Source organism: Oncorhynchus clarkii, chromosome 7, assembly GCF_045791955.1.
Source record: "Oncorhynchus clarkii lewisi isolate Uvic-CL-2024 chromosome 7, UVic_Ocla_1.0, whole genome shotgun sequence".
Lineage (NCBI taxonomy): Eukaryota > Metazoa > Chordata > Actinopteri > Salmoniformes > Salmonidae > Oncorhynchus > Oncorhynchus clarkii.
Window position 1 is genome coordinate 57,902,441 of NC_092153.1, and position 22,676 is coordinate 57,925,116.

A 22,676-nucleotide genomic window follows, 5' to 3' on the forward strand; every position below is an offset into this window, starting at 1 on the left:
ATTGCCAGTTACCGCGGGTTAACGCTGACCTGATTGAATCCTGGCCTAACACTACTACTGTACATTTAAACAGTGGTACTGGATTAAAAGTATCCAGGTGATCCGAATCCAAGGGATGAATACATGTCATTGGAGTAAATATACATGGAATAAAGCATGTCACTGAACTCTTATGCTGTGTTACTAATACACGTTTAATGCAGTTATTGACAATAGTGTACTCACCATAAGCCACAGGTGTCAGCTTCAGTACAGTGTGCAAAGGGCACTTCAGGTAAGGCAGCTCCTCTGAAGAACAAAAACAGAACGTACAACAATGCCTAAATAGATTCAATTTAGTTGTATTAGAGCTAATGCAATCCTATACCAATGCTTATCTGATCATGACAGGTGAACAGGACATGCAGAACACTCACTCTGAAAAATGTTTGTTTTATAGTATAAATGAAGCTGTAATACTGGGGCGTATTACCTGCCCTTTTGACCCCTGGCCTTCCCCAGTCCCCCTGGTCACTGGGGTGTATTACCTGGCCTGGTGACGCCTGGCTGACCCCTCCCTCGATCTCCCGACCTCCTTCCCTCTCTCTCGACCTCCCTCCTTCCCCCTCTCTCGCTCTCGACCTCTCGCTCGCTCGCTCTCAACCTCTCGCTCGCTCGCTCTCAACCTCTCGCTCGCTCGCTCTCAACCTCTCGCTCGCTCGCTCTCAACCTCTCGCTCGCTCGCTCTCAACCTCTCGCTCGCTCGCTCTCAACCGCTCGCTCGCTCTCAACCGCTCGCTCTCAACCTCTCGCTCTCAACCTCTCGCTCGCTCGCTCGCTCTCAACCGCTCGCTCGCTCTCAACCTCTCGCTCGCTCTCAACCTCTCGCTCGCTCTCAACCTCTCGCTCGCTCGCTCTCAACCTCTCGCTCGCTCGCTCTCAACCTCTCGCTCGCTCTCAACCTCTCGCTCGCTCGCTCTCAACCTCTCGCTCGCTCGCTCTCAACCTCTCGCTCTCTCAACCTCTCGCTCGCTCGCTCGCTCGCTCTCAACCTCTCGCTCGCTCGCTCTCAACCTCTCGCTCGCTCGCTCGCTCGCTCGCTCGCTCGCTCGCTCGCTCTCAACCTCTCGCTCGCTCGCTCGCTCGCTCTCAACCTCTCGCTCGCTCGCTCGCTCGCTCTCAACCTCTCGCTCGCTCGCTCTCAACCTCGCTCGCTCGCTCGCTCGCTCTCAACCTCTCGCTCGCTCGCTCGCTCGCTCTCACCCTCTCGCTCGCTCGCTCGCTCGCTCTCAACCTCTCGCTCGCTCGCTCGCTCGCTCTCAACCTCTCGCTCGCTCGCTCTCTCGCTCTCTCTCTCTCCCTCGCTCGCTCGCTCGCTCTCAAGCTCTCGCTCTCTCGCTCGCTCGCTCTCAACCTCTCGCTCGCTCGCTCGCTCGCTCGCTCTCAACCTCTCGCTCGCTCGCTCGCTCTCAACCTCTCGCTCGCTCGCTCGCTCGCTCTCAACCTCTCGCTCGCTCGCTCGCTCTCAACCTCTCGCTCGCTCGCTCGCTCGCTCTCAACCTCTCGCTCGCTCGCTCGCTCGCTCTCAACCTCTCGCTCGCTCGCTCGCTCGCTCTCAACCTCTCGCTCGCTCGCTCGCTCTCAACCTCTCGCTCGCTCGCTCGCTCGCTCGCTCTCAACCTCTCGCTCGCTCGCTCGCTCGCTCGCTCGCTCTCAACCTCTCGCTCGCTCGCTCGCTCGCTCTCAACCTCTCGCTCGCTCGCTCGCTCTCTAACTCTCGCTCGCTCGCTCTCAACCTCTCGCTCGCTCGCTCTCAACCTCTCGCTCGCTCGCTCTCAACCTCTCAACCTCGCTCGCTCGCTCGCTCTCAACCGCTCGCTCGCTCGCTCGCTCAACCTCTCGCTCGCTCGCTCGCTCGCTCTCAACCTCTCGCTCGCTCGCTCGCTCGCTCTCAACCTCTCGCTCGCTCGCTCGCTCGCTCTCAACCTCTCGCTCGCTCGCTCGCTCGCTCTCAACCTCTCGCTCGCTCGCTCGCTCTCAACCTCTCGCTCGCTCGCTCGCTCGCTCTCAACCTCTCGCTCGCTCGCTCGCTCGCTCTCAACCTCTCGCTCGCTCGCTCGCTCGCTCTCAACCTCTCGCTCGCTCGCTCGCTCGCTCTCAACCTCTCGCTCGCTCGCTCGCTCGCTCTCAACCTCTCGCTCGCTCGCTCGCTCGCTCGCTCAACCTCTCGCTCGCTCGCTCGCTCGCTCTCAACCTCTCGCTCGCTCGCTCGCTCGCTCTCAACCTCTCGCTCGCTCGCTCGCTCGCTCTCAACCTCTCGCTCGCTCGCTCGCTCGCTCGCTCTCAACCTCTCGCTCGCTCGCTCGCTCGCTCTCAACCTCTCGCTCGCTCGCTCGCTCGCTCTCAACCTCTCGCTCGCTCGCTCGCTCTCAACCTCTCGCTCGCTCGCTCGCTCGCTCTCGCTCGCTCGCTCGCTCGCTCGCTCGCTCGCTCTCAACCTCTCGCTCGCTCGCTCGCTCTCAACCTCTCGCTCGCTCGCTCGCTCGCTCTCAACCTCTCGCTCGCTCGCTCGCTCGCTCTCAACCTCTCGCTCGCTCGCTCGCTCGCTCTCAACCTCTCGCTCGCTCGCTCGCTCGCTCTCAACCTCTCGCTCGCTCGCTCGCTCGCTCTCAACCTCTCGCTCGCTCGCTCGCTCGCTCTCAACCTCTCGCTCGCTCGCTCTCAACCTCTCGCTCGCTCGCTCGCTCGCTCTCAACCTCTCGCTCGCTCGCTCGCTCTCAACCTCTCGCTCGCTCGCTCGCTCGCTCTCAACCTCTCGCTCGCTCGCTCGCTCGCTCTCAACCTCTCGCTCGCTCGCTCGCTCTCAACCTCTCGCTCGCTCGCTCGCTCGCTCTCAACCTCTCGCTCGCTCGCTCGCTCGCTCTCAACCTCTCGCTCGCTCGCTCGCTCGCTCGCTCTCAACCTCTCGCTCGCTCGCTCTCAACCTCTCGCTCGCTCGCTCGCTCGCTCTCAACCGCTCGCTCGCTCGCTCGCTCTCAACCTCTCGCTCGCTCGCTCGCTCGCTCTCAACCTCTCGCTCGCTCTCTCGCTCTCAACCTCTCGCTCGCTCGCTCTCAACCTCTCGCTCGCTCGCTCGCTCGCTCTCAACCTCTCGCTCGCTCGCTCGCTCGCTCTCAACCTCTCGCTCGCTCGCTCGCTCTCAACCTCTCGCTCGCTCGCTCGCTCGCTCTCTCGCTCGCTCGCTCTCAACCTCTCGCTCGCTCGCTCTCAACCTCTCGCTCGCTCTCTCGCTCGCTCGCTCTCAACCTCTCGCTCGCTCGCTCGCTCGCTCTCAACCTCTCGCTCGCTCGCTCGCTCGCTCTCAACCTCTCGCTCGCTCGCTCGCTCGCTCTCAACCGCTCGCTCGCTCGCTCGCTCTCAACCTCTCGCTCGCTCGCTCTCAACCTCTCGCTCGCTCGCTCTCAACCTCTCGCTCGCTCGCTCGCTCGCTCGCTCTCAACCTCTCGCTCGCTCGCTCTCAACCTCTCGCTCGCTCGCTCGCTCGCTCTCAACCTCTCGCTCGCTCGCTCTCAACCTCTCGCTCGCTCGCTCGCTCGCTCTCAACCTCTCGCTCGCTCGCTCGCTCGCTCGCTCTCAACCTCTCGCTCGCTCGCTCGCTCTCAACCTCTCGCTCGCTCGCTCGCTCGCTCTCAACCTCTCGCTCGCTCGCTCGCTCGCTCTCAACCTCTCGCTCGCTCGCTCGCTCGCTCTCAACCTCTCGCTCGCTCGCTCGCTCGCTCTCAACCTCTCGCTCGCTCGCTCGCTCGCTCGCTCTCAACCTCTCGCTCGCTCGCTCGCTCGCTCTCAACCTCTCGCTCGCTCGCTCGCTCGCTCTCAACCTCTCGCTCGCTCGCTCGCTCGCTCGCTCTCAACCTCTCGCTCGCTCGCTCGCTCGCTCGCTCGCTCGCTCTCAACCTCTCGCTCGCTCGCTCGCTCGCTCGCTCGCTCAACCTCTCGCTCGCTCGCTCGCTCGCTCGCTCGCAACCTCTCGCTCGCTCGCTCGCTCTCAACCTCTCGCTCGCTCGCTCGCTCTCAACCTCTCGCTCGCTCGCTCGCTCGCTCGCTCTCAACCTCTCGCTCGCTCGCTCGCTCAACCTCTCGCTCGCTCGCTCGCAACCTCTCGCTCGCTCGCTCGCTCGCTCGCTCGCTCGCTCTCAACCTCTCGCTCGCTCGCTCTCAACCTCTCGCTCGCTCGCTCGCTCGCTCGCTCGCTCTCAACCTCTCGCTCGCTCGCTCGCTCTCAACCTCTCGCTCGCTCGCTCGCTCGCTCGCTCTCAACCTCTCGCTCGCTCGCTCGCTCGCTCTCAACCTCTCGCTCGCTCGCTCTCAACCTCTCGCTCGCTCGCTCGCTCGCTCGCTCTCAACCTCTCGCTCGCTCGCTCGCTCGCTCGCTCTCAACCTCTCGCTCGCTCGCTCTCAACCTCTCGCTCGCTCGCTCGCTCGCTCTCAACCTCTCGCTCGCTCGCTCGCTCGCTCTCAACCTCTCGCTCGCTCGCTCGCTCTCAACCTCTCGCTCGCTCGCTCGCTCGCTCTCAACCTCTCGCTCGCTCGCTCGCTCGCTCGCTCTCAACCTCTCGCTCGCTCGCTCGCTCGCTCTCAACCTCTCGCTCGCTCGCTCGCTCGCTCGCTCGCTCGCTCGCTCTCAACCTCTCGCTCGCTCGCTCGCTCGCTCTCAACCTCTCGCTCGCTCGCTCGCTCGCTCTCAACCTCTCGCTCGCTCGCTCGCTCGCTCTCAACCTCTCGCTCGCTCGCTCGCTCGCTCTCAACCTCTCGCTCGCTCGCTCGCTCGCTCTCAACCTCTCGCTCGCTCGCTCGCTCGCTCTCAACCTCTCGCTCGCTCGCTCGCTCGCTCTCAACCTCTCGCTCGCTCGCTCGCTCGCTCTCAACCTCTCGCTCGCTCGCTCGCTCGCTCGCTCGCTCGCTCGCTCTCAACCTCTCGCTCGCTCGCTCGCTCGCTCTCAACCTCTCGCTCGCTCGCTCGCTCGCTCTCAACCTCTCGCTCGCTCGCTCGCTCGCTCTCAACCTCTCGCTCGCTCGCTCGCTCGCTCTCAACCTCTCGCTCGCTCGCTCGCTCGCTCGCTCTCGCTCGCTCGCTCGCTCTCAACTCGCTCGCTCGCTCGCTCGCTCAACCTCTCGCTCGCTCGCTCGCTCGCTCTCAACCTCTCGCTCGCTCGCTCGCTCGCTCTCAACCTCTCGCTCGCTCGCTCGCTCGCTCTCAACCTCGCTCGCTCGCTCGCTCGCTCGCTCGCTCAACCTCTCGCTCGCTCGCTCGCTCGCTCTCAACCTCTCGCTCGCTCGCTCGCTCGCTCTCAACCTCTCGCTCGCTCGCTCGCTCGCTCTCAACCTCTCGCTCGCTCGCTCGCTCGCTCTCAACCTCTCGCTCGCTCGCTCGCTCGCTCTCAACCTCTCGCTCGCTCGCTCGCTCGCTCTCAACCGCTCTCGCTCGCTCGCTCGCTCGCTCGCTCTCAACCTCTCGCTCGCTCGCTCGCTCGCTCTCAACCGCTCGCTCGCTCGCTCGCTCTCAACCTCTCGCTCGCTCGCTCGCTCGCTCTCAACCTCTCGCTCGCTCGCTCGCTCGCTCTCAACCTCTCGCTCGCTCGCTCGCTCGCTCTCAACCTCTCGCTCGCTCGCTCGCTCGCTCTCAACCTCTCGCTCGCTCGCTCGCTCGCTCGCTCTCACCCTCTCGCTCGCTCGCTCGCTCGCTCTCAACCTCTCGCTCGCTCGCTCGCTCGCTCTCAACCTCTCGCTCGCTCGCTCGCTCGCTCTCAACCTCTCGCTCGCTCGCTCGCTCGCTCTCAACCTCTCGCTCGCTCGCTCGCTCGCTCTCAACCTCTCGCTCGCTCGCTCGCTCGCTCTCAACCTCTCGCTCGCTCTCAACCTCTCGCTCGCTCGCTCGCTCTCAACCTCTCGCTCGCTCGCTCGCTCGCTCTCAACCTCTCGCTCGCTCGCTCGCTCGCTCTCTCAACCTCTCGCTCGCTCGCTCGCTCTCAACCTCTCGCTCGCTCGCTCGCTCGCTCGCTCGCTCTCAACCTCTCGCTCGCTCGCTCGCTCTCAACCTCTCGCTCGCTCGCTCGCTCGCTCGCTCTCAACCTCTCGCTCGCTCGCTCGCTCGCTCGCTCTCAACCTCTCGCTCGCTCGCTCGCTCGCTCGCTCTCAACCTCTCGCTCGCTCGCTCGCTCTCAACCTCTCGCTCGCTCGCTCGCTCTCAACCTCTCGCTCGCTCGCTCGCTCGCTCGCTCGCTCGCTCTCAACCTCTCGCTCGCTCGCTCGCTCGCTCAACCTCTCGCTCGCTCGCTCGCTCGCTCTCAACCTCTCGCTCGCTCGCTCTCAACCTCTCGCTCGCTCGCTCGCTCGCTCTCAACCTCTCGCTCGCTCGCTCTCAACCTCTCGCTCGCTCGCTCGCTCGCTCTCAACCTCTCGCTCGCTCGCTCGCTCGCTCGCTCTCAACCTCTCGCTCGCTCGCTCGCTCTCAACCTCTCGCTCGCTCGCTCGCTCGCTCTCAACCTCTCGCTCGCTCGCTCTCAACCTCTCGCTCGCTCGCTCGCTCTCAACCTCTCGCTCGCTCGCTCGCTCGCTCGCTCGCTCTCAACCTCTCGCTCGCTCGCTCGCTCTCAACCTCTCGCTCGCTCGCTCGCTCGCTCTCAACCTCTCGCTCGCTCGCTCGCTCGCTCTCAACCTCTCGCTCGCTCGCTCGCTCGCTCTCAACCTCTCGCTCGCTCGCTCGCTCGCTCTCAACCTCTCGCTCGCTCGCTCGCTCGCTCTCACGCTCTCGCTCGCTCGCTCTCAACCTCTCGCTCGCTCGCTCGCTCTCAACCTCTCGCTCGCTCGCTCGCTCTCAACCTCTCGCTCGCTCGCTCGCTCTCAACCTCTCGCTCGCTCGCTCGCTCTCAACCTCTCGCTCGCTCGCTCGCTCTCAACCTCTCGCTCGCTCGCTCGCTCTCAACCTCTCGCTCGCTCGCTCGCTCTCAACCTCTCGCTCGCTCGCTCGCTCGCTCGCTCGCTCTCAACCTCTCGCTCGCTCGCTCGCTCTCAACCTCTCGCTCGCTCGCTCGCTCTCAACCTCTCGCTCGCTCGCTCGCTCTCAACCTCTCGCTCGCTCGCTCGCTCTCAACCTCTCGCTCGCTCGCTCGCTCTCAACCTCTCGCTCGCTCGCTCGCTCTCAACCTCTCGCTCGCTCGCTCTCAACCTCTCGCTCGCTCGCTCGCTCTCAACCTCTCGCTCGCTCGCTCGCTCTCAACCTCTCGCTCGCTCGCTCGCTCTCAACCTCTCGCTCGCTCTCAACCTCTCGCTCGCTCGCTCGCTCTCAACCTCTCGCTCGCTCTCAACCTCTCGCTCGCTCTCAACCTCTCGCTCGCTCTCAACCTCTCGCTCGCTCTCAACCTCTCGCTCGCTCTCAACCTCTCGCTCGCTCTCAACCTCTCGCTCGCTCGCTCGCTCTCAACCTCTCGCTCGCTCTCAACCTCTCGCTCGCTCGCTCGCTCTCAACCTCTCGCTCGCTCGCTCGCTCGCTCTCAACCTCTCGCTCGCTCGCTCGCTCTCAACCTCTCGCTCGCTCGCTCGCTCGCTCTCAACCTCTCGCTCGCTCGCTCGCTCTCAACCTCTCGCTCGCTCGCTCGCTCTCAACCTCTCGCTCGCTCGCTCGCTCTCAACCTCTCGCTCGCTCGCTCTCAACCTCTCGCTCGCTCGCTCTCAACCTCTCGCTCGCTCGCTCTCAACCTCTCGCTCGCTCGCTCTCAACCTCTCGCTCGCTCGCTCTCAACCTCTCGCTCGCTCGCTCTCAACCTCTCGCTCGCTCGCTCTCAACCTCTCGCTCGCTCTCAACCTCTCGCTCGCTCTCAACCTCTCTCTCTACTGATACAACCACTGAATAATATTTGACCCTGCTGGTCATCTATGAACATTTGAACATCTTGAAGAACAATCTGGCCTTAATGGGCCATGTACTCCTATAATCTCCACTTGGCACAGCCAGAATAGGACTGCCCCCCCCCCCCCCCAAGCCTGGTTCCTTCCTAGGTTCCTGCCTTTCTAGGAGTTTTTCCTAGCCGCCGTGCTTCTACATCTGCATTGCTTGCTGTTCGGGGTTTTAGGCTTAGTTTCTGTATAAGCACTTTGTGACATCTGCTGATGTAAAAAGGACTTTATGAAAATTGATTTGAAGAGATATACGCTACCTGCGCTCTTATCCAGAAAGTAAGCGAGCAGGCAGCGCATGACAGCCTGGTGACAGATGACCAGGACGTTCTCCTGCCTTTCCAGCTCCATGATGACTGGCTCCAGACGCTGCACCAGGTCCTCATAGGACTGAGGGAACAAGCAGAGGCCTGTTAACCTCTTGAACCTCTGGGGGCAGTATTTCATTTTTTGGATGAAAAACGTTCCCGTTTTAAACAAGATATTTTGTCACGAAAAGATGCTCGACTATGCATATAATTGACAGCTTTGGAAAGAAAACACTCCGACGTTTCCAAAACTGCAAAGATATTGTCTGTGAGTGCCACAGAACTAATGCTACAGGCGAAACCAAGATGAAATTTCATACAGGAAGTGAGCCAGATTTTGAATGCGCTGTGTTCCAATGTCTCCTTATATGGCTGTGAATGCGCAAGGAATGAGCCTACACTTTCTGTCGTTTCCCCAAGGTGTTTACAGCATTGTGACGTATTTGTAGGCATATCATTGGAAAATTGACCATAAGAGACTACATTTACCAGGTGTCCGCTCGGTGTCCTCCGTCAAAACTATTGCGTAATCTCCAGGTGCGTGCATTTTTCCATTTTGAACAGAGGAGAAACCAAACTGCCAGGAGTGATTTATCATCGAATAGATATGTGAAAAACACCTTGAGGATGGATTCTAAACAACGTTTGCCATGTTTCTGTCGATATTATGTTAATTTGGAAAAAAGTTTGCTGTTGTAATGACTGAATTTTCGGGTTTTTTTCTTAGCCAAACATGATGAACAAAACGGAGCGATTTCTCCTACACAAATAATATTTTTGGAAAAACTGAACAGAGTCTCCTCATTGAAAATATCCGAAGTTCTTCAAAGGTAAATTATTTTATTTGAATGCTTTTCTTGTTTTTGTGAAAATGTTGCCTGCTGAATGCTAGGCTTAATGCTATGCTAGCTATCAATACTCTTACACAAATGCTTGTGTAGCTATGGTTGAAAAGCATTTTTTGAAAATCTGAGATGACAGTGTTGTTAACAAAAGGCTAAGCTTGTGAGCCAATATATTTATTTCATTTCATTTGCGATTTTCATGAATAGTTAACGTTGCGTTATGCTAATGAGCTTGAGGCTATAATTACGCTCCCGGATTGCTCGTCGCAACAGGTTAACTTCATATGGCTGCAGGGGCAGCATTGAGTAGCTTGGATGAAGAGGTATAATAATATATGCATATTATTATTAGTATTAGAAACCCTGAGGAAAATCAAAACAGGAAGTGGCTTCTATTTTTCACTCCATGTTCCATAGCCTCCCTTTGCTGGATTTAAAGGGATATGAACCAGATTCCTTTTCCTATCGCTTCCTCAATGTGTCAACAGTCTTCAGACATAGTTTCAGGCTTTTATTTAAAAAATGAGCCAGAACGATAACATCGCGTCAAGTGGTGACACGAGTTTTGCTTGCGCAACAGAATTTGGACAGCCATTGTTTTCCCCTCTCCTACTGTGAAAGACATTTGCGGTTGATATATTATCAATTATATAATTTTAAAAACAACCTGAGGATTGATTATAAAAAACGTTTGACATGTTTCTGTGGACATAATGGAAACTATTTGGAATTTCCGTCTGCGTTGTCGTGACCGCTCTTTCCTGTGGATTTCTGAACATAACGCAACAAACAAACGGAGGTATTTTGGATATAAAAATCATCTTTATTGAACAAACGGAACATTTGTTGTGTAACTGGGAGTCTCGTGAGTGAAAACATCCAAAGATCAAAGGTAAACGATTAATTTGATTGCTTTTCTGATTTTCGTGACCGAGCTACCTGATGCTAAATGTACTTAATGTTTTATCGTGCGATCGATAAATTTACACAAACGCTTGGATTGCTTTCGCTGTAAAGCATAATTTCAAAATCTGACACGACAGGTGGATTAACAAAAGGCTAAGCTGTGTTTTCCTATATTTCACTTGTGATTTCATGAATATAAATATTTATAGTAATATTTATTGTATGTAGCGCTATGCTATTCAGCGGTTGTTGAAGACACTTATCCCGATAGGGGGATTGCAGCCATAACAGGTTAACACACACAGAAAGCGAGAGAGAGAGAGAGAGAATTGGTGCTGTGATGACTCACCTCTCCTTTAGGGTAGCGGTAGCGGTATTTGTCCTGGTCTCTCAGTGCAAACTCCTGAGGGAAATGTCCCTGAATCTCCTCATACATCATCTCCTCACACACACCCTGAAAGAGGGAGAGAAAACAAAACAACAAGCCTGTTTAACAGTAAACTTAGGAGACATGGTAACCGTCAATCACATTGACTGACGCAGAGAATAATCTTAGATAGATCTATAATCTATTAAATAATAAATACAAACAAAATATAATACCAATAGTCAAAATAGAAACAAACATTTGCACACACATACAAACACATACAGCATCTATCTCATTGAGAGCCTTCCACTGCTCGTAGGGCACAGCCACAGCCTCAGCTGTCTGGATGGTCCTCTTCATCTGGCTGGTCCACACCTTCAGATCCTTAATGTTCTGCTCTTGGATGAACTTCTCCAGACACTTTGCAAACTGACCAACAGGCAGGGAGAGAAATAATGACGTTACATGCAGTATATATTTCTATTACAAATAGATGGACAGACACATACAAATAAACACCTCCTTGCCCCTGCCAGACAGGCCAGAGTCTCCTCCGATGCGTCCCTTGACGTTGTGGTCACTCTCTCCATGGCGACACAGATAGATGGAGCGTGGTGTGATGTGGATGTTCATCAGGTAGTAGACGATCCGGCTCTGGATGTGGTCCTGGACCTGGTTCACCAGGTACCTCCGGCCCACATCCATTATCTTGATGTAGGACAGATCCCTGGGGGGATTTATTAGCAGTGTGAGGCTGTTAAATGACTGCGGACCTTGTCCATGTGTATTCTATGTGTGTGTATTCTCACCTGTCCAGTATATTGTTAGAGAGTATTCTGAAACCACTAGTGTGTGTGTGTGTGTGTGTGTGTGTGTGTGTGTGTGTACTCACTCACCTGTCTAGAACCTCATCCAGTGGCTGGTAAGAGTTCTCATAGCACTTGATCCTCTTCATGAAATCCTCAACGACCTCTTCTGTATTACAGTCTATGTAGTCAGGACTACCCAGCTTCACTTGCTGCACAGACAGACAGACAGGAAATAAAAACAGGAAGAGGAGTCAAGAGAAATAGAGAAAGCGTATGCTAGGAGAGCATTTAAGCTAGTCCTAACCCTTTTCCTAACCTTAACCCAAGTCTCCCAACCTGCCACGTTAATTATCCTAACCTGCTGCGTAAATTCTTCTAACCAGCTATGGAAAAGTTACTTCCGGTCGTAGCTGTACTCCCTCTAGTCAGAACTGAAAAACAGCTATCTCGCTTCATTTCTGAAAGTTAGCCAGGGCATGTCAACATAAAGATGGTAGAAATTATTAAAATCAAGAGGCCTGTCTTACAGGAATATAAAATATCAAAGCCGAAGTCTTGATTTTCCTGCGCAATCATGTCTGATCTTTTACATAACTAGTGGCCTACATACAATGTGGAAAGTTAGCAGAGATATCACACACCACTATGTTCTCCGCAATGACATCAGGGTCTTCACACACAGACTCCACAAAGAACACCTGGGAGGATGAATATGAAGATTCAGTATAAAATACACTACAGTGAAATATACTATAAGAAAAGTAGTGAATCCCACAAACAGAAAATAACTACAGATACTAATGTCTGACTCTGGGGTTCCATACCTTAAAGCCGTTCTGTTCTGCAAACCTGGTGATGGTCCCTCTCCTCTGCCGTGTGGTGTTAGTGGCATCAAACACCTGAGGCAATGAAGGCCAAACTCCAGTCAGTCACAACATCCTCATTACATTCAGGTTAAGAGTCCTGGGAGCACCAAGCAAACCATGAACATGTATACGAGTTGCGGTGCAAACTCAAACAAGTACTGTAGACTGAAGATCAATAGTGGGAAAAGGGTACACAAGGTTATTTCTTGCAAAGTAGCCTACATGAACTTAAGAAGGCCGTACCAGTCACTCACTCAATATGGAAGTGGTCAGATGAAGCGGATGCTACAGGACTGTTTTGCTAGCACAGACCGGAATATGTTCCTGGATTCATCCAATGGCATCGAGGAGTATACCACCTCAGTCGACGGCTTCATCAACAAGTGCATCGATTAATTCTTCCCCACAGTGACCATAAGTACATATCCCAACCATAAGCCATGGATTACAGGGAACATCTGCACCAAGCTAAAGGCTAGAACTGCCGCTTTCAAGGAGCGGGACACTAATCCGGACACTTATAAGAAATCCCGCTACGCCCTCGAACCATCACAAACCATCAAACAGGCAAAGCGTCAACACAGGACTAGGATTGAATCCTACTACACCGACTCCGACTTTCATCGAATGTGGCAGAGCTTAAACTACTACAGACTACAAAGGGAAACCCAGCCGCGAGCTGCCCAGTGACGCAAGCCTACCACACAAGCTAAATGCCTTTCATGCTCGCTTTGAGGCAAGCAACACTGAAGCATGCAAGAGAGTACCAGACGTTCCGGACATCTGTGTGATCACGCTCTCGGTAGCAAGACCTTTAAAACATGTCAACATTCACAAAGCCACGGGGCCAGACGGATTACCAGGACATGTACTTAAAGCATGCGCGGGCGGACCAACTGGCAAGTGTCTTCACTGACATTTTCAACCTTTCCGTGGCCGAGTCTGTAATACAGTTGAAGTTGGAAGTTTACATACACTTAGGTTGGAGTCATTAAAACTCGTTTTTCAACCACTCCACAAATTTCTTGTTAACAAACTATAGTTTTGGCAAGTTGGTTAGGACATCTTCTTTGTGCATGACACAAGTAATTGTAACAACAATTGTTTACAGACAGATTATTTCACTGTATCATAATTCCAGTGGGTCAGAAGTTTACACATACACTAAGTTGACTGTGCCTTTAAACAGCATGGAACATGTAAAAAAAATGATGTCATGGCTTTAGAAGCTTCTGATAGGCTAATTGACATTGGGTCAATTGGAGGTGTATCTGTGGATGCATTTCAAGGCCTACCTTCAAACTCAGTGCCTCTTTGCTTGACATCATGGGAAAATCAAAAGTAATCGCCATCAAAAGTAATCGCCAAGACCTCAGAAAAAAAAACATTGTAGACCTCCACAAGTCTGGTTCATCTTTGGGAGCAATTTCCAAACACCTGAAGGTACCACGTTCATCTGTACAAACAATAGTTCGCAAGTATAAACACCATGGGACCACGCAGCCGTCATACAGCTCAGGAAGGAGAAGCGTTCGGTCTCCTAGAGATGAACATACTTTGGTGAGAAAAGTGCAAATCAATCCCAGAACAACAGCAAAGGACCTTGTGAAGATGCTGGAGAAAACAGGTACAAAAGTATCTATATCCACAGTAAAACAAGTCATATATCGACATAAAAGAAAGAAGCCACTGCTCCAAAACCGCCATAAAAAAGTCAGACTACGGTTTGCAACTGCACACGGGGACAAATATTGTACTTTTTGGAGAAATGTCCTCTGGTCTTATGAAACAAAAATAGAACTGTTTAGCCATAATGACCATCATTATGTTTGGAGAAAAAAGGGGGAGGCTTGCAAGCCGAAGAACAGCATCCCAACCGTGACGCACGTGGGTGGCAGCAATATGTTGTGGGGGTGCTTTGCTGCAGGAGGGACTGGTGCACTTCACAAAATAGATGGCATCATTAGGAAAGAAAATTATGTGGATATATTGAAGCAACACTCAAGACATCAGTCAGGAAGTTAAAGCTTGGTCGCAAATGGGTCTTCCAAATGGACAATGACCCCAAGCATACTTCCAAAGTTGTAGCAAAATGGCTTAAGGACAACAAAGTCAAGGTATTAGAGTGGCCATCACAAAGCCCTGGCCTCAATCCCATAGAACATTTGTGGGCAGAACTGAAAAAGCGTGTGCGAGCAAGGAGGCCTGCAAACCTGACTCCATTACGCGAGCTCTGTCAGGAGGAATGGGCCAAAAATTCACCCAACTTATTGTGGGAAGCTTGTGGAAGGCTATCCGAAACGTTTGACCCAAGTTAAACAATTTAAAGGCAATGCTACCAAATACTAATTCAGTACTAATGTAAACCTCTGACCCACTGGGAATGTGATGAAAGAAATAAAAGCTGAAATAAATTATTCTCTCTACTATTATTCTGACATTTCACATTCTTAAAATAAAGTGGTAATCTTAACTGGCCTAAGACAGGGAATTTTTACTCTGACTAAATGTCAGGAATTGTGAAAAACTGAGTTTAAATGTATTTGGCTAAGGTGTATGTAAACTTCCTACTTCAACTGTACCTACATGTTTCAAGCAGACCACGATAGTCCCTGTGCTAGAGGAAGTGAAAGTAACCTGCCTAAATGATTACTAACCCATAGCACTCACGTCGGTAGCCATGAAGTGCTTTGAAAGGCTGGTCATGGCTCACAACACCATCATCCCGGAAACCCTAGACCCACTCCAAATTGCATACCGTCTCAACAGATGACACAATCTCAATCTTTCTTGAACTGCATTGTTGGTTAAGGGCTTGTAAATAAGCATTTCACGGTAAGGTCTACACCGGTTGTATTCGGAGCATGTGACAAATAAAATGTGATTTGAATTACATTTACCATGCACCCTTTTCCCCCATTCATCAACATCCTCATTCACAAACTGATCATGAGCCACACTTAAGTCACTGTGGATCTAACCTGGGTCCAGTCTGTTTATCTAACATTCCACTCCAAGTACTCTGTGTCTTATGTTTATCAGGACAAGGCGTGCCAAGAAGTGAAATGATAGCTAAACAGACTGGTAGTCATACTAGGATGTACTCTACTTACCGCCACCTGGCCTGCCTCCACACTCAGGTACTGGCGCACATCATTCAGCGCTGTCAGTGCACACTGCCTATGGGTGGACACATACACAACAGAATCAAAAAGATGACCAGAAAGTGACACTGTAGGTAAAGATCTACGAGAATTAACTTAATTCAAACTTCACTAATATAAAGTAACTGGTCAAAATGTAGATATGAATGTAAATATAACTCTTTGTTCTTTCAACGGTCTCTGCCTATTAAAAAGACCAATAAAGAGTACATTCCCTGCAACTTTGGTCTGTAATGAGATATAAGTGAATAGAGTGGTGGGTTAAGCCTAACTTGACCTGTTCAGCTCATTCCAAAACCCCTCATTCAGCCTCACCTCCTGATCTTCAGCCCCTCTTCATTGTCTGGACGGAAAAACTCAAAGGACTTGTAGATCTTCACACACTCTCTCCTGTACTGACCTACGTTGAACTCTAAACAACACAGACATACTATCAGTCAACCCTATTTCCTGTGTGTGTGTGTGTGTGTGTGTGTGTGTGTGTGTGTGTGTGTGTGTGTGTGTGTGTGTGTGTGTATGAGAGAGAGAGAGTGAGAGACCTCAAAAGAGACAGCTAATGAGAGAGCTTGAGCTGGTACCTTTGGTTGGCACACCAATCCAGTTGAGATAGCGGGTCAGCTTCTTGGAGATGTAGGTTTTACCTCTGGCTGGGAGGCCAACCGTCACAATAAGGGTGGGACAGTTGGTCATACATACTGAGAGAGAGAGAGAGAGAGAGAGAGGAGATACAGAAAAATAGGGGGAAAAAAATAGGACGAGAGACAAAAAGTCGAATGACTATTGTACACAGACACAGTGAATGTCAGTGGATGGTACAGTCTGTCGTTGAATCAAATGGGACCGTGATCCATTAATTCAGAATCTAATTAATAACTCAGACCTTAATAAAGGTGTAGACTGGATGGAGTAGTTTTGTTGTATCATTTCAGAAAAGGTTAAGCAGATGCAAACAGACACTTGTATACACTAGGTGATTTGTTGATGAAACAAAAACAAACTCAGCAAAAAAAGAAACGTCCTCACAATGTCAACTGCGTTTATTTTCAGCAAAATTACTGTGTACATATTTGTATGAACATAATAAAATTCAACAACTGAAACATAACTGAACAAGTTCCACAGACATGTGAATAGCAGACACTGAATAATGTGTCCCTGAACAAAAAGGGGGCAAAATCAAAAGTAAGAGTCAGTATCTGGTGTGGCCACCAGCTGCATTAAGTGCATCTCCTCCTCATTGACTGCACTTGTTGTGAGATGTTACCCCACTCTTCCACCAAGGCACCTGCAAGTTCCCAGACATTTCTGGGGGGGAATGGCCATAGCCCTCACCCTCTGATCCAACAGGTCCCAGACGTGCTCAATGGGATTGAGATCCGGGCTGTTCGCTGGCCATGGCAGAACAAGGACATTCCTGTCTTGCAGGAAATCACACACAGAACGAGCAGTATGGCTAGTGGCATTGTCATGCTGGAGGGTCATGTCAGGATGAGCCTGCAGGAAGGGTACCACATGAGGGAGGAGGATGTCTTCCCTGTAACGCACAGCGTTGAGATTGCCTGCAATGACAACCAGCTCAGTACGATGATGCTGTGACACACCGCCCCAGACCATGACGGACCCTCCACCTCCAAATCGATCCCGCTCCAGAGTACAGGCCTTGGTGTAACGCTCATTCCTTTGACAATAAACGCGAATCCGACCACCACTGGTGAGACAAAACCGTGACTCGTCAGTGAAGAGCACTTTTTGCCAGTCCTGTCTGGTCCAGCATGGTGGATTTGTGCCCATAGGCAATGTTGTTTCCGGTGATGTCTGGTGAGGACCTGCCTTTACAACAGGCCTACAAAGCCCTCAGTCCAGCCTCTCTCAGCCTATTGCGGACAGTCTGAGCACTGATGGAGGAATTGTGCGTTCCTGGTGTAACTCGGGCAGTTGTTGTTGCCATCCTGTACCTGTCCCACAGGTGTGATGTTCGGATGTACCGATCCTGTGCAGCTGTTGTTACACGTGGTCTGCCACTGCCGGGATGATCAGCTGTCCATCCTGTCTCCCTGTAGCGCTGTCTTAGGCATCTCACAGTACGAACATTGCAATTTATTGCCCTGGCCACATCTGCAGTCCTCTTACCTCCTTGCAGCATGCCTATGGCACGTTCACGCAGATGTGCAGGAACCCTGGGCATCTTTCTGTTGGTGTTTTTCAGAGTCAGTAGAAATGCCTCTTTAGTGTCCTAAGTTTTCATAACTGTGACCTTAATTGCCGACCATCTGTAAGCTGTTAGTGTCTTAACAACCGTTCCACAGGTGCATGTTCATAAATTGTTTATGAACAAGCAATTGTTTATTGAACACGCATGGGAAACAGTGCTTAAACCCTTTACAATGAAGATCGGTGGAGTTACAGTGCCTTGCGAAAGTATTCGGCCCCCTTGAACTTTGCGACCTTTTGCCACATTTCAGGCTTCAAACATAAAGATATAAAACTGTATTTTTTTGTGAAGAATCAACAACAAGTGGGACACAATCATGAAGTGGAACGACATTTATTGGATATTTCAAACTTTTTTAACAAATCAAAAACTGAAAAATTGGGCGTGCAAAATTATTCAGCCCATTTACTTTCAGTGCAGCAAACTCTCTCCAGAAGTTCAGTGAGGATCTCTGAATGATTCAATGTTGACCTAAATTACTAATGATGATAAATACAATCCACCTGTGTGTAATCAAGTATAAATGCACCTGCACTGTGATAGTCTCAGAGGTCCGTTAAAAGCGCAGAGAGCATCATGAAGAACAAGGAACACACCAGGCAGGTCCGAGATACTGTTGTGAAGAAGTTTAAAGCCGGATTTGGATACAAAAAGATTTCCCAAGCTTTAAACATCCCAAGGAGCACTGTGCAAGCAATAATATTGAAATGGAAGGAGTATCAGACCACTGCAAATCTACCAAGACCTGGTCGTCCCTCTGAACTTTCAGCTCATACAAGGAGAAGACTGATCAGAGATGCAGCCAAGAGGCCCATGATCACTCTGGATGAACTGCAGAGATCTACAGCTGAGGTGGGAGACTCTGTCCATAGGACAACAATCAGTCGTATATTGCACAAATCTGGCCTTTATGGAAGAGTGGCAAGAAGAAAGCCATTTCTTAAAGATATCCATAAAAAGTGTCGTTTAAAGTTTGCCACAAGCCACCTGGGAGACACACCAAACATGTGGAAGAAGGTGCTCTGGTCAGATGAAACCAAAATTGAACTTTTTGGCAACAATGCAAAACGTTATGTTTGGCGTAAAAGCAACACCCTGAACACACCATCCCCACTGTCAAACATGGTGGTGGCAGCATCATGGTTTTGGCCTGCTTTTCTTCAGCAGGGACAAGGAAGATGGTTACAATTGATGGGAAGATGGATGGAGCCAAATACAGGACCATTCTGGAAGAAAACCTGATGGAGTCTGCAAAAGACCTGAGACTGGTCTTCCAACAAGACAATGATCCAAAACATAAAGCAAAATCTACAATGGAATGGTTCAAAAATAAACATATCCAGGTGTTAGAATGGCCAAGTCAAAGTCCAGACCTGAATCCAATCGAGAATCTGTGGAAAGAACTGAAAACTGCTGTTCACAAATGCTCTCCATCCAACCTCACTGAGCTCGAGCTGTTTTGCAAGGAGGAATGGGAAAAAATGTCAGTCTCTCGATGTGCAAAACTGATAGAGACATACCCCAAGCGACTTACAGCTGTAATCGCAGCAAAAGGTGGCGCTACAAAGTATTAACTTAAGGGGGCTGAATAATTTTGCACGCCCAATTTTTCAGTTTTTGATTTGTTAAAAAAGTTTGAAATATCCAATAAATGTCGTTCCACTTCATGATTGTGTCCCACTTGTTGTTGATTCTTCACAAAAAAATACAGTTTTATATCTTTATGTTTGAAACCTGAAATGTGGCAAAAGGTCGCAAAGTTCAAGGGAGCCGAATACTTTCGCAAGGCACTGTATTTAGATTTTTACAAATTACCTTTGAAAGACAGGGTGCCGAAAAAGGGACATTTATTTTTTTGCTGAGTTTAGCATGATTTTGGGGGATTTCCACAACATTTTATCCATAGAAGGGTCCTTTGGAGGAAATATTATTGACATATATTTTACATTTGTATCTTAAAGCATGGGAGAGAAACATCATTAACCTAAATGCGGAATCAGTCAGGAAACGCATCTCATTTTTCTCACAACTAGCAGAGACCCCACTCGAGAACTTTGATATGCCCATTGAATATATTATGTTCAACAATATATTGAACATTTGCCAAATCTAGAGTTATTTTAATATATTTCAATATCAAATTTCTATTCATAATTTCTCAATTATGCTTTAAAAGGATACTTTGGGATTTGGTCATTTAGCAGATACCCATAGACTTCCAGTCATTGCGCTAACGCTAGTTAGCGAAACTACCTTTAATTTCTTTCACACTGGACACAGAGACATATAAATGGTATCCACAGGGTATCCACAAGTTCATCTGACTATGGGGAAGTAGATAAAGTCTTGAAGTATCCAAAATCTCAACGTATCCCTTTAAGATACAAATGTCCCCTTCCCCCCCACCACCACCAAAAAAAGGACCCTTCTATGGATTACATGTTGTGAAAATCCCCCAAAAAACATTAGAGATGCTGTCTCATGAACACTGCCAAACACTTAAGGACTGACTTGAGATCAGCCACTCCATAACAGCCATGACCTGTTAGATACCAGAGTCTGGAGAAGCAGGTGGAAAGAAGAACGAATTGGCCAAATGAGGAAAGAGGAGAAAGTAGAGCAGAGAAAAAAGCAGTAGGCATGATTAAGCCTTTTGTGTTGTTGACAGAGGGACTCTAGGAAAATCGCTCACATATCTAAGAGCAAGTCAAGCAGACAATGTCTTTGGAAGAGCTGGTGAAGCTGTGAGACACACACACACACACACACACACACACACACACACACACACACACACACACCCAGATGTAATTAAAGCTGCAATATGTACCTTTTGGGCAACCTGACCAAATTCACATAGAAATGTGAGTTATAGAGCTGTCATTCTCATTGAAAGATAGATATGGTAGATATGTTCAATGTGTGCTATTTCCCCATTCTTAAGTTTAGTTTGTCTTTTACTTTCATTTTTTTTACACCAGATTCAAAAAGCTGAAAATACAATATTTTTGGTTAATGGAAATATATTTCACACCAGTTTAGATGGTACAATGATTCTCTTGCTTGTTTTGTCACATACATTGAAATTAGGTGAACTATTGGAATTTTAGCAACCAGGAAATTGCAGAGCGACTTCTGCATATTGCACCTTTAAACTAGGGTAAATAGCAAAAAGTCTTGATGCTCCTCAGTGTGATCCAGACTGCACACAGGCATACTATCTGGTGATCTCAGAATAACCAAGTTTCAGTGGTCAACTGGTTAGGCTTAAGTGAAACAGTCAACCAAAGTTCAAATAGAGTGACACAGCATAAAACACTGACCAACTGCTCCACTACTAACCTAGTTTGCTAAAAGTAATTATGTGGCCCCCTTCAAAACAGAGGGAGAAGTAGTCTACTGTACTATAAAATCTGGTTGCTAACTGGCTATCCCTCCTCCTTAACCATTGTAAGCCCCCTCCAGTGGCCCTATTGGCTAGGATTGGGGGGCTGGATTAGTGAAATCACACAAAGCCTGGCATGGTTCTTTGTTCTCCTTTCTCCTTTCTCATTACTGTGCCAAATATGCAAGCCAATGGGGGAGAAAATCACTTCTGAAATCTGCAGTGTCTGCACCTGAAAGAGGAAGAGTCTCGAGCTCAGCACAAGGAAGCATCTGGAATAGTTCAGTGGGAGACAGTGTAGTTTTTTTAGGGTGAGGACCACTAACCTATAATAAGAACAGGGAACAAATCAACCCTAAAAGACTACAGATCCCAAGCACTATTGATTGGACACTTAGTTGACTCAGCGAAAAGTAATCAGAATTCCACAGCGAGGGAGACAAACCAAGTCTGCAGCGTAATCATCCCCATAAATGATGCCCTCTTAAGGACATTTTCTTCATAAAATCCGCTGGGCCAATCACGGTTGGCACAGGAGTGAATCTGTATGTTAGACTTTAGTAGTTCGGCTGGCTGTTATTTTGCGGCGCAACAATAACAGCAGCGTATATTGATAGTTTACCAGTCCCTTCTAAATGCTGCTGGGCCATGGACAGGTGGGGGTCCAAACAAACAAATAATGATACATAATCAGGCGCTCCTGTGCTATGTCAGTTCCATGTCGCCTTCACTGTGAACAGTAGCTCAAATTATGTTTAACAATCCATAGTTAAACAATAAAATAACCTTGTTGTATTGTACATGGACATGGTGTGGTTGTGCGGTGACGGGCAAATGGGCGCATTGTCATGCTTGTCATCTTCCTAGTCAAATTCAACACCGAGCTTCCTTACCAGTTCGATACCGTAGTAGGCCATGTGCAATTGCATAATTGGCATTAATAAACAACGTTTGACAATTGTAACACCAAGAAAAACATATTTAAAAGTCTAATCATTAGAGACGAAATGCTGCAACGTTACACCCTTGGAGAAAATGTTGAGCGCACAGAACCTGGTCAGGTTGCGCAACGCCGCAGTGTGTGTATAAAAATATGAATATCTAAGTTCCATGAGGTAACGTTAGGCCAACAAAATATTAAAATGTCTTAAAATCATGTGTATCTGCTATACACGCCTCCGTTGCGCCCATTGTGCGCTGTTGGCACAAGCCTGCCAAGGCAACTTACCCCTTCTCTGTGAAATATGCTTTTCAGGCAGCCCGTTTTTACATGGCATCCATATTTTCTTCAGCGGGTTCTGAGTAAGCTCGCGGGGTGATGTTGCCATCATGACATCTTCGTTGGAAGTCATTTTGGTTGCTGCACCATGCCCCGTTTCTAAGCGACAGAAGTGGTACGTGATGCGGGCTGGTCTGCGCAACAGAGCTGCGAGGGGATGGATGTCATATCGGCTGACGAACATCAGACGTATATTATTACCGTAATGTCTCTACGCTGAGCGCATCGAATGGTGTGAAATATTCACAAATTCCGGACACCACGGTGCTTCGTGCAAGCAGCACTGACTACACTTTTAGATGATCAGATTTCAAGAGTTGTCATTTATAGCCCGGTGCCAGTCTGTTTGTGCGATCATGCCAAACATGTTTTTCATAACAAGGACAGCAATGGAATAGGCAAGACCACAAATAGATCTGGGACCAGGCTAGTTGGCTACGTTTATGACCATTCAATAAAGGTAAACAAAACGCTGTAATTTATTTTCTGTTTATTAACATTTCTATGAAAATTATCTTTAATTAACAGAGCATCTAAGTGGGTATATGTGTGTGTATTATTTTCTTGTCCAATGCTCACTTGAAAAGGGAATGCCAATGT

General features: G+C 50.0%; 1 protein-coding gene across 2 annotated transcripts in view; it reads right to left on the reverse strand.

Moving 5' to 3' along the window:
- LOC139413545 (6-phosphofructo-2-kinase/fructose-2,6-bisphosphatase 4-like) overlaps positions 1–22,676 on the reverse strand; it is a 54,754-nt gene that overhangs the window by 3,197 nt on the left and 28,881 nt on the right. The window contains exons 1-12 of one of the 2 annotated variants that reach the window (XM_071161046.1): positions 22,026–22,200; positions 15,779–15,895; positions 15,516–15,612; positions 15,150–15,216; positions 11,995–12,069; positions 11,812–11,868; positions 11,258–11,379; positions 10,881–11,088; positions 10,644–10,790; positions 10,341–10,445; positions 8,193–8,322; positions 226–288 (exon numbers count right to left, since the gene is read on the reverse strand). In XM_071161046.1, the coding sequence (XP_071017147.1) occupies positions 226–288; positions 8,193–8,322; positions 10,341–10,445; positions 10,644–10,790; positions 10,881–11,088; positions 11,258–11,379; positions 11,812–11,868; positions 11,995–12,069; positions 15,150–15,216; positions 15,516–15,612; positions 15,779–15,895; positions 22,026–22,149 (1,312 nt within the window). In that variant the 5' untranslated portion in view covers positions 22,150–22,200. Of the gene's footprint in view, positions 1–225; positions 289–8,192; positions 8,323–10,340; positions 10,446–10,643; positions 10,791–10,880; positions 11,089–11,257; positions 11,380–11,811; positions 11,869–11,994; positions 12,070–15,149; positions 15,217–15,515; positions 15,613–15,778; positions 15,896–22,025; positions 22,201–22,676 lie in introns of those variants that run through there. The other variant, XM_071161045.1, reaches the window with a different exon arrangement.